General features: G+C 49.7%; 1 protein-coding gene across 2 annotated transcripts; it reads left to right on the forward strand.

The window, feature by feature from the left end:
- Positions 1 to 104: 104 nt before the first annotated feature.
- On the forward strand, positions 105 to 12,141 carry EMC10 (ER membrane protein complex subunit 10). Of its 2 annotated transcripts, XM_084805044.1 has the most exons (8): positions 105 to 262; positions 2,907 to 2,973; positions 5,078 to 5,190; positions 5,907 to 6,011; positions 7,450 to 7,631; positions 9,996 to 10,089; positions 10,297 to 10,386; positions 11,272 to 11,956. In XM_084805044.1, the coding sequence occupies exons 1-7, from the start codon at positions 122 to 124 to the stop codon at positions 10,378 to 10,380; spliced, it is 786 nt and encodes a 261-aa protein (XP_084661170.1). In that variant the 5' UTR covers positions 105 to 121; the 3' UTR covers positions 10,381 to 10,386; positions 11,272 to 11,956. The 2 variants fall into 2 exon arrangements, with proteins under 2 accessions (XP_084661170.1, XP_084661169.1); XM_084805043.1 differs by lacking the exon at positions 10,297 to 10,386 and having other exon boundaries at positions 11,272 to 12,141.
- The last annotated feature ends 2,509 nt before the right edge of the window (positions 12,142 to 14,650 follow it).

Raw genomic sequence — 14,650 nt, forward strand, 5'->3', positions numbered from 1 at the left:
CCGAACCGCAGGCCGGCCGTGATTGGCGCGCTCTCTCTTTTGCTCCTCCTGGGTGGGAGTCGGTCCCATACTGCCGTGCGGCCGCCTCTGCTCCCCCGTCACGTGATCCGGGGAGGACGCCATGGCGGCTGTGGGGGCTGCTGGAAGGCCCTCCCGCCTCCCTGCGCCGGTTTTCCTTCTCTTCCTCTGGCTATCGCCGCTGCTGCTCCTCGTTGCCCAGGCCGCCGGAGTCGGGAGCTGCCGGGGGGAGCCGGGCCTCAGGGTAAGTCAGTCGCGGGATGGCTGATTAACTATGCACGGGAGCCGAGCTGGGATTGGCTGTCCGGGGGCCGGCTCATTAATATTAAGTGCGCAGGAAGAGCGGCCCTCCAGGCGCCTATGGGAAGTCCGCAGGCGGGGTGGGCGGGGGGCGCAGCCGCCTCCTCCTCCCGCTGCGGCTGATCTCCGGTGAGCGGGGCTCGGTGGCATGCTGCCGCTGATCCTCGAGGCACGCGTAGGTAGCCAAGGGCTAGCAGCCAGTGAGAGCCGCCTCCATGAATTCGCCCAGCCCCTTTGGGAGCCATCCAAGTTGGTGGCTGTCACCACATCTTGCGGCATTGGGTTCCATTGCTCGAGAACCTAAGAAGAGCCCTGCTGGATCAGACCAAGGGTCCGTCTCGTCCAGCGTTCTGTCACGCAGTGGCCAACTGGCTGTCCATGGGAATCCCACAAGCAGGGCAGGAGTGCAACAGCACCCTCTTGCTTAACTCTGTGCTGTAGGAAGAAGTGCTTCCTTTTATCTGCCCTGAATCTCTTGCCGTTCAGCGTCACTGGATGATTCTGAGTTCTACAATTATAATTAGCTGCTTTCTCCATACCATGCATCATTTTGTATGCCTCTGACATGCCCCGCACCCTTCTATAATGCCTCCCCTTTCTCCAATTGTTAGGTATCCTGACTGAATTTGCAAACATAAATTGGAGGATTTGTAAATACCCGGCCTTTGAAACATAACCAAATAACCCAATTACTGCCTTTTGGCTGTCCTGAATCTCCCACTATTTAGCTTCATTGGATGGCCCTAAGTTCGAGTATTATTTCTTTCCTCTTTCTTCACATCGTGCATAATATTCATAGTGTGGGTGTGGGTACCCTTGTTAATACTCTTGAGGAAGGGGTTGTTTTGCACCTACTGCACTTTGCATCACACTTCCTCCAATCTATTTAAAGACTACTGCATACTGGGGTGTTTTCATCTTTCCCAGTAACATCCTTTTCTCTTTTCCTGCTGGCCTTTTTGGCTTAACATCCATCCTCACTTCTTTCTGACATTTATAATTTGTCCTGCAAATTGAATTAACTTACTGTTACTTAATATTTGTCACATTCAAAATGCGCTTTCATAGATAAATGTTCAACAAACCCAGATGTTAGTTCAGTCCCTATATTTGCTCAGGCAACTCTGTTGCAGTACCTAGTAACATCAGCCATACTATCAGAGGAACATTCACCAATCCTTATGGATGCCATCACCTGCCAACAGTGGCCTTTTCTATCTACATAGGACAAACAGGTCAGTCTCTGCAAAACAGCACAGCTGATGCACATCTAACATTAACAGTGGCAACCTTTACAAACTAGTGAATATTTCAGTCATCTAGGATACTGTGTTCCTCACCTCCAAGTTGCCATCTACAAAAAGACTTCAGCATGAAATTGCTGAACAACACTTTGTCAGCAAGTTTGATTCAATTTTTAGGACTTGATCAAGACCAAAGCTTTCCCACAATTCATGTTAAATGAACAAAGCCAATGTAGAAAGACTACATTATCTCCAGTTACACTTGTTATGACTCATTGCTACTTATCTTGCATATATTTTAGCTCTGCATAGAAAGGGCACAGTTCATTTCACGCCCTTCCCTTTTTGTTTACAGTTTTTCTCTCTAGCTGTGTATGTCTACACACACACACAGGCTATATTTGAACATAATGTCATTAGCTTACAAATCCTGGTTGGTTTGTGAACAACAAACCAGGATCCATGATTTGAGCATCACAATAAGCTACTCATTTCTAGTTTGTTCTACCTGCTCATGCAAAGGGGCTGCATGCACCAGCATGCTGCTCGTTTGTAGCAGGCCAGGCCAGGTATCCTAGCTTATCATTCTGTGCAAACACAGTCAATATAACCTAACAACTGAGAGTAACACTTAATGGATCTGATGATGTGGGCTCTTATTCCACAAAAACTTGTGCCACAAAAATGAATTATTTTAGTGGATAGTTGTTTTAAGTTTTGTATGTTTTAAGGAACAATCCTATACATGTCTACTCAGAAGCGGTCCCATTGAGATTAATGGGGCTTACTCCCAAGTAAGTAGTATAGGATAGCAGCCTTACAGCTCAGTCCTATGCATGTTCAGACAGAAAAAAGTCTTACAACTCAGAGCATTCCACAACCAGGACTTTTTCGTGTTTAAACATGCATAGGATTGCGCCCTTAATCTGGGTGTTTGAGAAAGCTGTTTGAGAAAGGAGTCTAAGAAATTAACAGTAAGAGCAATAATAAGAAATCTGTTAGTCTTTAGGGTTCCACGAGACTCATGGTTATATTTAGATATTGTAAATCCTGGCTATTTCTGGTGCTGCCCCATTGTGTTCCCCAAACATTAAATATCAGGATTGCATAATATCAAATCTGTGAGAGCCAGTTCCTAAGTACGATTGTCATCAGAGAAGCTTTGGTATCTATAACAACTGCACCACAATTCCCTGTGTACGACGTAAGAAATTAGGTGTTCCGCCTGTTAAACAGAAACATTGGGGGGGGGGGTATGGGGCAGAAGTGGAGCAGTGGAGGATGAGGGCAGGAACCGAGAGAGAATATTGGAATTTGTCTGTGATCAACCTCTGTTGCTTCCAGCCAGGCGAGGCCCGTGACTCTGAGGCGTGTGGATTGAACCTGCAGCTAGAGCATTCATTTGAGCTGGGTGAGTATTTGGGCTGTGCGTGGGGTGGCAAGGGGCCAAGAGTGTTTGAAGACTTAATCGGACAGCATGACCAGGGTGAATGAGCATGTGTGAAGGGGTGAGTATGCTTGTGGCATTGGGGGCCCCATCCCCAACCTACATGTGTTCAGTTGAGTGTCTGCATGGAGCTTATGCACATAACATGCCAATGTATGCATGCAGGTCTCTCTCCATGCCACTGGGAATCTTGGAAAAGTCTGCTTCCTGATGGCAGGGAGAGAGGCCTCTGTGCGTACACATTTGTATGTGGGTGACTCCATGCAGACGTTCAACTGAATGTATGTAGGGGGCCCCTTCCCACCTTCCCACGTTCCCTCATCCTGGATATTTAGTCAGAACAGGGCTTCAGTATTGTAGGAGAATGATCATGAGATTCCCGGTCTGAGGCCCTTCCTGGGTTCAGGGAAGGTGCGTTTGGTTTGGTTTTGCCTCTCCCAAAGGCAGCGTGAATTTTGTCCCCTTTCTCTGGTGCTTCTGGGACTGCCACTGCGAGGGTTGGGTGGTATGTAGCTGCACCTAACGTAAGATAGGAACATAAGAGCAGCCCTGCTGGATCACACCCAAGGCCTGTCTAGTCCAGCATTCTGTTTGGCACACTGGCCAACCAGATGTCACTAGGGAGTCCACAAGCAGGACCTACCTGTGCTAGGGCTGGATGTAAAGTAGATTTCGAGGTGCTTTGAACTTCAACTCCCAGCATTCCTGGCCACTGGTCATGCTGACAGGGGCTTCTGGGAGTTGAGGTCTAAAATATCTGAACATATACTTTCTGCCCACCCATGACCTAGACTAAACTCAGACCCGGTTTGCATGAAACGGCAACAAATCATGGGTTAATGAACCCATGATTTCCCTTAGCGTGTACAGGGTGTGTTCCACTGCCATTTTGCATATTCATCCTCCAGTCAGAGGTTGCTACATGATGTCTGAACCTGGACACTGTAGGTTAAACAGCCCACGGTTAATCTCCAGTTAGTTGCTAGGTTAACTGCATTGTTTAACCCATGATTAATCTATAGTGTTCAGATTTGGATGTCAAATAGCAACGTCCCGATTTGATCGTCCTGATTGGTGGTTGAATATGCAAAATGGTAGCAGAACACGTCTGTCACGTGCTGCAGCAAATCATCGGTTAACAGGGCCCCAGTTTTGGAAAGGGGGTAGGAGAGGGCCTGGTGGATCGTTTTAGCTCAGAGTCCGGCTGATGGTGTTTGAGAAGTCCACCTCCTTCAGGATGTCAGGGTCTACTCCATGAAAGCCTGTGGCATAAATCATACGTTTCCCCTTCTTTGCTCCCTTTCGAAACCCTCACCCTTTCCTGCTAGACGTTCCCCAGCAAGACTGTTACAGGAGAGCACCCCACGGTTTTCCTAGACAGAAGGAAGCACCGTCTCCTGTACTCTGTGGCTAGGGAAGGTGACGTACAGCCCATCTGCCCCCTGTTGGGGCCACAGTTGCACTAGTGACGAATCAGAGCGCGCACACACAGCACGCTGCCTTGTCAGCCGCCCAGCACATTCTCATCCTTGTACTTGTGCTTGGGATTCTCTGGCTGCACTGTTGCTCTCCGAAAAGTGGAAGATTCCTTTTCAAATATTGTTTTAAAAAATCCTTCCGTAATGTTTTGTTTGCGCTCTCTACAGTCTTTGCTTGGCTTAGACCAGCGTTCCTCAACTTGGTGCCCTCAGGATGCGTTAGACTATAACCACCAGCATCCCCAGGATGATGGAGCTGTAGTCCAATGTATCTGGAGGGCACCAGGTTGGGGAAGGCTGACTTACGGCGCAAGCCTATGCATGTTTAGACAAGAAAAAAGTCCCACAATTCCCCAGCCAGCATGGCTGGCTGAGGAATACTGGGAATTGTAGGACTTTTTTCTGTCTAAACATGCAAAAGATTGCACCTTAAGAGCCTTCTGCTGATTGCACCTGTTCTCGATTAGTGTTGCATGAGGGGGCTGGATTGTGTAGAGGGGCAAAGTTTCTCCGCCATCATCTCAGAGTTAGAATGCACCCCCACGTCACCTCAGGCACACACCCCCCCCCGGGTTTTCTGTCTTCCACAGACGACAGCATCCGATTCAGAAAGCGGGGCACCCTACAGTGGAACATGGGCCCTGAGCCCATCCTCTTGCTAAGCCAGAAGCAATTAACTGAGGAGGAGCGCAACAAACTTAGGGTGAGTACGGGTGTGAGGGGAAGTGTCTTGGCTTTGTCTGTGGAGAGAGAAGTAGGCTCAGTTAGCTATGGAATGGGGGCCTTTTGGAAGAGAGCAACTTCCTTCTGGGGAGCGGGTGTGTATGTGCAAGTCATGGGAAAAGTTGCAGAATAACCTAGCCTGCCATTAGCCTTAATTAATGCTTGCTGGGATGCTGAGCTAGTAGTGTGTGCCTTTTGCCATAGCCTGCTAGATCTTAGCAGGGCTATGTGTCTGTGGCCTTTAAAATGCAGTTTGTTAGCATCCTGATCAGTTTTTATTTTTTTTAAACATACAAAACAAGCTTCTAGCGCTCTTGATTGAAGATAGAAGCTTGGAAATACTTCACTTCCTCTGTCATTTTCCCTTTTTTTAAATCCAGAAATGTGGCTCTAAATTAGCCTTTTCCATCCTGCTGCCCTCCAGATATTTTGTACTATAATTCCCATCACCCCTGACCATTAGCCATTTTCACTTGGGCTGAGGTGAATTGCAAAAACTTCTGGGGGGTACCAGCACTCGGGGAGTCTGGTCTAAATCATGGTGGAAATAAAATCAACAATCCAAAACTACGCTAGTGTATTCTAAGATCACTGGATTTTGATTTGGACATTCTGGATACGGCTCTGTGGTGTGGGGTGGAGAAGTTCTACTTTTTTTCTACTTACGTGCCCTCCCCCCCCCCCCCCGAATCCCAGGAGGTGGCCACAGAAGGCGGGCTGTACCGTGTGCGGATCCCACAACGGCCCCTGGGGAGCACAGAAGAGAGTGGAGTTGAATATGTCACTTCTTTTGTCAGGGCGGTGAGTATCCTTTGCTTCTCCCAGGGAAGCCTTGCTCAGCCCTCAGCAGGGATCCTCCTTTTCAGCCTGCCTAGAGTACAGGTAGAGCAGGGATGTGGAACCTCTGGCCTGCAGGGCTAATCCGGCCCACAGACGTTCCACATGTGGCCCGTAGAGCCTCCTTAGGCGATTCCAGGGGACAGGGCCTCACAGATCAAAGGTAACAGCGGGGATATGGGTGTCAGGCGACTTGGCCGGTGCTAGGAGGAGCTGTGTTCATTTTTGCCCTCTCCCCTTTCTCCTTTTTTGATTGGGGTGAGGGAAGAAACAGAAATGAGATGAAACCTTGGCTTGGATGCTCAGATAAGTTAATGTAAAGAAGTTTATGGAAGAGAAACTTCCCATGTCCCATCCCATATTGTTTAGGAGGCCCACCTGACCCTCCGGAGAGGCTTTTGGGGTTGCAGTAGTGGCTACGGGAGGAAGGAAGGGGTGGGAACACCTTCTGTGAACTTCCTTAAATTGACTTACCACTGTAAATGGGACTTTTGAAATAGGGTTGGGGAGTCTTTCCTAAACCTCCTAGGAACTTGGTTCCACGGCTGCCCACCTGTTATGCCCCAAGTCCTTAAGCTAATCAACCCTTAGACCAGGGGTGGGCAACTTGTGGCCCTCCAGATGTTTTGGCCTCCAGCTCCCCATCATCTCATCCCCATTGGCTATGCTGGCTAGGGTTGATGGGAGTTGCAGTCCAACAACATCTCAGGGGCCACAGGTCGCCCACAGCTACCTTAGGTGTTGGGCACAGGACTTGTGGTGTGTGTGTGTGTGTGTCTTCACAGGGTGGGAGGTTCATGAGATTCTCAAGGCTCTTTTATTGCATGATATAATGGTGATAACTATTCAAATTCAACTCTTCAAGTAACTATGTTGTGAATATTCAATGAAAAAGCGGTTTTAAAGTGCTAAGTGCTAAAAACACACACAAACCTTATTCCTTACCTGCTCAGACCCCCACCCCAAATGCCTGACTAAATAAAAAGGCTCCATGATGCTTCCCAAACACATTTGGATTTGGCAAGGCTCATAAGAAAGGCGCTCCTTCTTTGCGGGCACAGCCACCAAGAACGTGCCTCTGCAGGCACTTGAATCTTGGGCATTATTATCCCCTAATCCAGCCTTCCTCAACTGGGTGCCCTCCAGATGTGTTGAACTACACTTCCCATCTTGGGAAGACTGTTCTGATTGTAAGACACTGCGATGGAATGTAGCAAGACAGTGGCCTGGTTCAAAAATGGTTCAGTCCCTGGATGGTCTGTGGCCCCAATTCCCTCACCCCCTCAACAGCTTCTTTGGCTAAAAGCTGAAGAGGCCAGTCTGTGGGCCAACATGTGCGTGTCTCACAGCAAAGCATAAGATCACCAACCCCTCCCTCCCTCCCTCCCTCCCCACACTGCAGTGCTCCATGGTGGAGTCTCATCTGTCAGACAGGCTGACGGTCCACACGGACATCGCTGGGAACATCATTGGCCTCTCCGTGGTCACCGTGCCTGGCTCTTGCCACGGGGCCGAGGTGGAGGATGTGGACCTGGAACTGTTCAACACCACTGTCCTTCTCCAGCAGCCCATCCCAGCAGCTGTGTGAGTTTTTGAATGCAGTGAGGTGGGACGAGCACTGGGCTGTGGTTAGGGATGGGCAGATCTGTCAAGGCCCATCTCATCAAGATTCTCATTTTTCCACCCCCAAGCCCATTCCATCCTGGTTGGGTTTTTTGCCCAGAAATTTGTGCGTATTTTTGAGTGCACATTTTCCATGTGGGCACGTTTTTCCAATGTCCACCTTTTCAGATGTGCATACCCATTGGCTGAAGCCCATTTGTGCATGTTTTAGAAGTGGATGCACTTTTCTTTCTAAGTTTTTCAAATGTGCGCATGTCATTGAAGACATTTTTTTTAATTTCTCTCTCTGAAATGTATGGTTTCATATATTGCAATCTCTGAAATATATGGATTCCTGACTGCACTTTGTGTTCGGGTTCTGGGAGTTACAGTTAGGTTCTGCTTGGTTCTGGGAGTTACAGTTAGGGTAAATCCATTTTAAAAACCCGACAGAGCGAATTTCTTAATATCTCTAGTTCTGGTAGATCATGCAGTATGTAATTAATCTGTGGAACTCGCTGTTGTGAGATGAGATGGCTGCTGTCTTAGATGGCTTTAAAAGGGGGATTGGACATGTTCACGGAGGATGTTACTATTGTGGTTACTGATCGTGATGGCTCTGTGGAACCTCCAGGTTTCAGAGGCAGTATGCTGGGGAGCAACAGCAGGAGAGGGTTTATTGCAGGGTTGTTGAACCTCAGGCCTGTGGGCCAAATTCAGCCCACCTGCGGTCCCAATCTGGCCCTCTGAGGTTCCTCAGGTGGCCACATCCCCTTTCCCCTCACCAGCCAATCAGCTGGTGGATTCCCACCTTTTGTGCATTTTTCTCCATTCTGAAAGGTTGAAATTCCTCTCCTAAGGCTTAGTAGAAGCTTTAAGCTACAATATGCTGGCATATTTGGTATTTTGGCCCTGCCCACCACTGGAATGCAGGCCCCAAGAGCTTCCTTGGAATCAGATTTGGCCCTTGGGCTGAAAGAGGCTCAACACCCCAGGTTTATTGCCTTCAGGTCCTCCTTGTGGGCTTACCAGAGGCCTCTGGTTGGCTACTGTGGGGAAGCAGGAAGCTGGCCTGGATGGACCTTGGTCTGATCCAGCAGGGTTGCTCTTAAGTTCTTCTTGGAGTTGAGAGGGGAGGGGGTAGGAACTGAGGATTCTAGTTTGTGATGGAGGGGAAGAGAGCTATTACACTGGAGCACAGGATTCAAATTTTTTGAGAATTTGAAAGACATAGGAAATGCAGATTTGTAATGAGGGCAGGTGGGACATCAGGATTTCTGGGTTCTCTGTGTGAGGGACTTGACGCCAGACTGTGGAAGTTTTTCTGGTAGGAGAGGATGTTCTTGTGAGTTAAGAGACAGGAACTGGTAATCCTCAGCCTGGGGTAGAAGACGAGGCCAGTCTCCTCCTAGTTCTCTGGAAGGGACTGGCTGAAAGAGGAGGTACCAACGTCACTGGAAAGAATAGAGCAGACTTCCCCAACCTGGTGTCTTCTAGATGTTTTGGACTACAACTCTCCTCAGCCCCAGCCAGCATGGCCAATGGTTGGGAATAATGGTAATTGAAGTCCAAAACATCTGGAGGGGCCCCAGTTTGGGGAAGGCTGAATAGAGGGAGAACTCCCAGGTGATTTGGTGGCAGTGGCAGGAGCGAATTCTGAGACTTCGGCTGTGATCCTAAGCATGCTTCTCTTTCAAGTAGTAGGCTCCATTGAAGCAGGTGGATCTTACTTCCAAGGAAATTCATTTAGGATTGCATTGAACATGTGGGTGGTGTTGTGGGGAGTCGACAGCTTTTCAAGGAGGGAAGCAAATTCTTAGAGCAGGAAGAAGAGGGGCAGCACAAAAAAGTGAAAAACCTGGTGGGGAAGGAAGTGTCAGAGCCTCAAATAGGTATTTTACTATGATGTGCTGTGTGTGCACGCGCGTGTTTGTGTATCTCCTCGGAGGCAAAATATTCTTTCATTGTCTTATTCCAGTGAGAGAAACTGCAAAACTTCACTTGGACCAGCCTTCTCCAAGCTGGTGCCCTCCTGTTGCTTTGGACCACCACTCCCATAATTCCTGAACTTGCTGGCTGGGGTGATGGGAATTGACGTCCAAAACATCTGGCGGGCACCAGGTTGGGAAATGCTGACTTGAAATTGTAATTGTTGTTCTTGTTGATGTTGTCGACCCTGTGGAAGACTGTATATTGAAATGTGTTGGGCATATCACACATTGCAATAAAATGCTATTTAATTTTAGCACCTGTCTGAAGCTTTGCACCTCTCTTCTGGCTTTGGGAGAGGACATTTTCCAGTTTTGTCACTGATGACCTTTTTCTTTCTCACCCCACCCACCCCAGCCCGGAGACAGCAGCATTTATTGAACGCATGGAACAAGAGCAGGCTCAGAAAGCCAAGAATCCGCAGGAGCAGAAATCCTTCTTTGCCAAATATGTAAGTGGTTGAGGAAAAACAAGTGCATCTCTCCCTTCTCCTCCTCCCCCCTCACCCCCCCCCCCTGCCTCGGGTAGTAAATGAAAAAGTAGTACAAGTTCCTGAGCCTGCCTGCTGGCTTGACTCCGAATCCGGTCCGACTACTGGTGGGGGTGGAGTGAGACCACTGCTCTGCCCTCTGATATCTGTTCTCCCCAATCCCTGCAGTGGCATTTAATTCTGGGCGGGGCACTGCTTCTCCTAGTGACCAGCTCTGCAGCAGCCCCTCAGGAGCCGGGACGTCAGCCCTGAGCAAAAGTAAAGCCACACCCAAGTCTTCTTGCTTCCAGCTTTCTTTGCACATCTCGTATTTAGCCTGGACTCCTTCAGTGCTTTCCTTCTCTCTGCTCCCCACTCCTCCCACACAATTTCTCCTTGGAGGGGGAAAAAAGCCCTCTCTCCTCTCTGAGACTTTGCTAGTAAGTCTCACACACAGCCCCCGTGTCACGATGTGGGGGCACGTAACATGGCTGCATCCTAACTCCAACTGTGTTGATTGGCTCGACTGGCTGGTATGCCATTTTCTTGTCCTCAACACAGTGCGTTCTGGGAGCAGCCGAAGCCCTCCAGATGTTGCTCTGTGAGAGCTGGTTTCCCTGAAGTATTTTTGTTTCCCCACCGCCTTCCCGGCTTGAGGCAAGAATGCTGGTTGGGTGAAATTCTCAGGGGGAAAAAAAGCAGGCTTCTTTTGTGGAAACGTAGCCTGGTGCACCCCTTCCTCAGTTTTCTCCTGCCTGGCTCCTCATCCCTGGCATAGTAGAATCAGACCCCTCCCCGCCCTTTTCTGGTGGCAGGTCCTCTCCTCTTCATTGGGCACAGCCCTTTTCCCTCCGTTGGCTGTCACTGAGGCAAGATCAGCTGTAATCCATGGTGATGGGAGTCTTCTGATTGGGGTTTGGAGGAGGGATGTTGCCTGTGGGCAGGCGGGCAGGCAGGGAAGGGACACACCACTTGGAAAGGAGGTTGATTTCAAGAAAGCCCTCTGCAGAAGCAGAGGGATGACTCCTGAGGGGGATTAGGACCTGAAAAATGCTGCGGTCATTGCCCAGAAGGAGAATACGGGGAAGAGGCAGAACATTGCATAGGGGCAAGTCTTTTTTTCCTTCAGTAACTTCTCTCTCTCTTTCTCTCTTTCTCCAACAGTGGATGTACATTATCCCCATTGTGCTTTTCCTAATGATGTCCGGAGCGCCTGATGCAGGGGGGCAAGGAGGGGGCAATGGAGGCAGTGCTGGGGGAGGGGGGCGATGAAGGCAGCATGTCTTTCCAGTGCTGTCGGAAGGGGGGGTCATGTAAATAAATACTACCAGAGGAAAAATGGCCCTTCTCCTGGTATGACTTGTGGGAAGAGAGCTAACTTTGCATTTGGGTCCATCGCAAGACAAGAGAGAGCTGCTGAAGCCTGGGGAGGGGTGGGGAACGTGCTTGTCCCGCTCGAAATCCAGGGTGGATTCATTCTGAAATAACCGCAATATGGTCTCACTGTCCTTGCCTTCCTGAACGGTATCCTCTGCATCGGAGAGACTCAAGTTCTGCTTCCGAGATTCAAAAATGGAAATGGTAATGTGACCTGGCCCCTTGGTACAGCCTTACCCAACCTGGCATCCTTCAGGTGGGTGAGGACTACAGCTCCCATCATCCCAGGCCAGTGTGGCCAGTGGATTATGGGAGTGTGTGTAGTCCAACATGTCTGGAGGGCACCAGGTTGGAGAAGGCTGTCTTAATAAAAATTGCCCACATTTCTATGATTTTGTCCTGTCTCCCTGCAAACATGAGGACTAGAACCTTGCTCTTAAAAACAAAAGAAAAAAAAGTTGAAATTTTCTCCAATATTCTTTGAATGCATCTGTTCCTAGCTCAGGAGGAGAGGCTGAAAACTATGCGGAACCTTTAAGCTTGGAAAGGGCTGATGTGGGTGGTGTGGTGCAGGGAAGTGATGTAGAACCAATAATTTACAGCTGCCTCTCCTGATAACATTGAAAACAAAGGCAACTGCTGACAGCAGGCTCAAAGCAAGCTGGCAGAGATGCATTTTCTTTATGCTGGGTGCCATGGCTCTGTCTATAGAACTTTATGTCAGCGTGTGGAGGCCAAGACATCCCCCCCAGCCCTAGCTAATACCTAGCATCCCATTTGCAAGTTGCCTTCATGGCAGAGGAAAGGCTAGATTCCAGCCATCAGCGGCTTGTGTTTCCTAGAGGTTGGTACAAGGAGAGGTGTGAAGATCTATCATGGAATGCATACTGAGAGTGGGTCTTGGATGGTGCTGGTTGCAGGCAAGGTCGGAGCAGAGAGTGTGGAGAGTGCAGCAAGAGAACCAGTCACTAGCATCAGGCAGCAGCAAATGGAAACAGGAAGGAGCTCTGTAGCCTCAGGACCATCCTTCTCCATCCTGTGGTCCTCCATATGTGTGGGACTGCAACACATTTGGAGGGCGCCAGGTTGGAGAAGGCTGCTCCAGATGTTTACCTGCCCACTAGGGATGTATGAATCCCCTACCTGCCAGTCTGGGGGGGTGGGGTCCGTTCCTCCCCCTGGAATCCTTGCCGGCTGGCTCCACTCCGTGGCAATTCCATGAAGCTGCCGACCGGCTCTGAAGCGCCAGCGATCTAGCCGCCATGCTGTATCACTGGCTGAAGGGGACTTGACTGTCTGTGTATGCAAATGGCATCCAGGATGCCATTCAGGATGCCATTTGCGGCCGTAAAGGCCTTAGTTTAAACTAAGTTTAAACTTAGTTTAAACTAAGGCCTTTACTGCCGCAAATAGCATCCTGGACGCTATTTGTGTCTGCAGTCAGTCCCCTTCAGCCAGTGATACAGCATGGCGGCCGTATTGCTAGCAATGCGGAGCTGGAGGATCCGGCCGAAGAGGATTCCGCATGGAGGCGGAGGCAAGTATTCCGTTCTGCCACGGACTCCAGGGGGCTGGATTCTTTAGAATTCTCCGCCATCCCTACTGCCCTCCCATGTGGATGGGGTCCAGTTGTCCTGCTTTGTTGTCTGTTATGGGGCTTGCACTCTCTTTCTCTGTTCTACCCAGCCTGACTTTGGCAAGCGGCCTCTGAGGATCAACTCCATTCCCTGTGAGGAATCCCCAGTCCTGGGTTGGCTGTTCTAACTTCTGCAAGAAGGTCCCTTCTTTCGGCTGCCCAAGAAGAGAGCTTGATTTCCACGCATACCTTCACTGTGAGGGTAACATGAGCCAGCCTTGCAGTGCCCTCCCCAGCCTCTGAGGTGGCCTCATAGAAACATTATAGAAGAAAGGACCCTCTTGACATCAACATGACCCACTGACCTGGTACGAATGACTAGCTGTGGAGCCCACGAGCCCCATATCGTATATCCAACCCCCCTCGGGGGTTGCCGTGTCATGCGAGCCCAGCGAGAGTGGGGCATGCGTGGGTTAAACACCATGATGGTTTAGGGCTACGTGAGGGTTGTTTAATTCTCACATAACCCCTGGTCACTGGGTTCACACGAGATGACAATTCCCAAGTGGGGGTTGTATATTCAAAATGGCGTCTGCACACACCGTGGGTTAAATAATCCACAGTGGATTGTCGTGTTATGCGCACTGGCCCTCCCAAGTCCTCAGTAGGCACATTCAACCCTCCTTTAGGTAGCTCACAGGAGTGCGGTTCAGCTCTGGCCCCACTCTCTGTGTCCCTCCTCCACGGCTGCATCTCTGAGAAAATGTTTTCTTGACCGGGTATCTGGCTTTCGGATCATGTGCGGGGGGAGGGGGTGATTACCCTGATCAGGAACTTCGTGGTCTCTTCTTTCCTTGGCCATGCTGAAATTTGTGGTTAATTCCATAGGAGGCAGGTATGTGTATAAGGCTTTGTTTTCCAACTCTGGCACCCTCTAGGCAGTGGTGGCTGCTGACTCCAATTTCAGTGGGGCTGTGAATTCATTCTGGGGTTCAGTCAGAACCAGCCAAACCGCTAAAGGAGCTATCCAAGGTGCTGAACCTGTTTTGGGGATGGGGTTAGCACCTTGAATAGCTCTGTTAGAGTTCTGGCTGGTTCTGACAGAATGATGGGAGTTGTAGTCCATCACACCTGGAGTACACCTGGCTGGGGAAGGCCAGTGTGCTGATCCTTCCTGGGTGGGATTAGCACCCACACACAAAAAACACTCGTAAGGTGTGTTTGAGGAAGGTAACAGCTGTGGGGCAAGATGGTTGCAAGATCTGTGGTGCTGCCTGAAGCTAGGAGTGACTGTCTCTGAACAGTCATACTGTATTCTGTGTCATTTGGGAGATGCAAGAGGAGGTGAGGAAGGACAAGGTATGTCTCGAGCGGGACAGTCCACTGGTTATAGAAAAGGTAACTTGTTCCTGCCTGGTTCTCAGGAACGTGGGCTCTACCTACCTGTTGCGACCCAGAACTCGGCCGTGTAGATCCCCCGCAGTGGTGGTCCTGGCCGGTTGTTCTTCCATGCTGCGTCCCTCAGAGTGCGGGACACTCTTCTCACTTCTGGCTAAGCTTGGCCTGTTGGAGCCTCCATCTCCATAGCAA

This window comes from Heloderma suspectum, chromosome 6, assembly GCF_057233095.1.
Source record: "Heloderma suspectum isolate Gila_16-S chromosome 6, 16-S_ref, whole genome shotgun sequence".
NCBI lineage: Eukaryota > Metazoa > Chordata > Lepidosauria > Squamata > Helodermatidae > Heloderma > Heloderma suspectum.

What these genes read in the sequence shown, in the direction of transcription:
- EMC10 (XM_084805043.1), top strand. Translation starts at nt 122, where the DNA reads ATGGCGGCTGTGGGGGCTGCTGGAAGGCCCTCCCGCCTCCCTGCGCCG. An exon ending in AGAGCATTCATTTGAGCTGG is followed by an intron (nt 2,974 to 5,077) that starts GTGAGTATTTGG and finishes TGTCTTCCACAG; the next exon opens with ACGACAGCATCCGATTCAGA. An exon ending in TCACTTCTTTTGTCAGGGCG is followed by an intron (nt 6,012 to 7,449) that starts GTGAGTATCCTT and finishes CCCACACTGCAG; the next exon opens with TGCTCCATGGTGGAGTCTCA.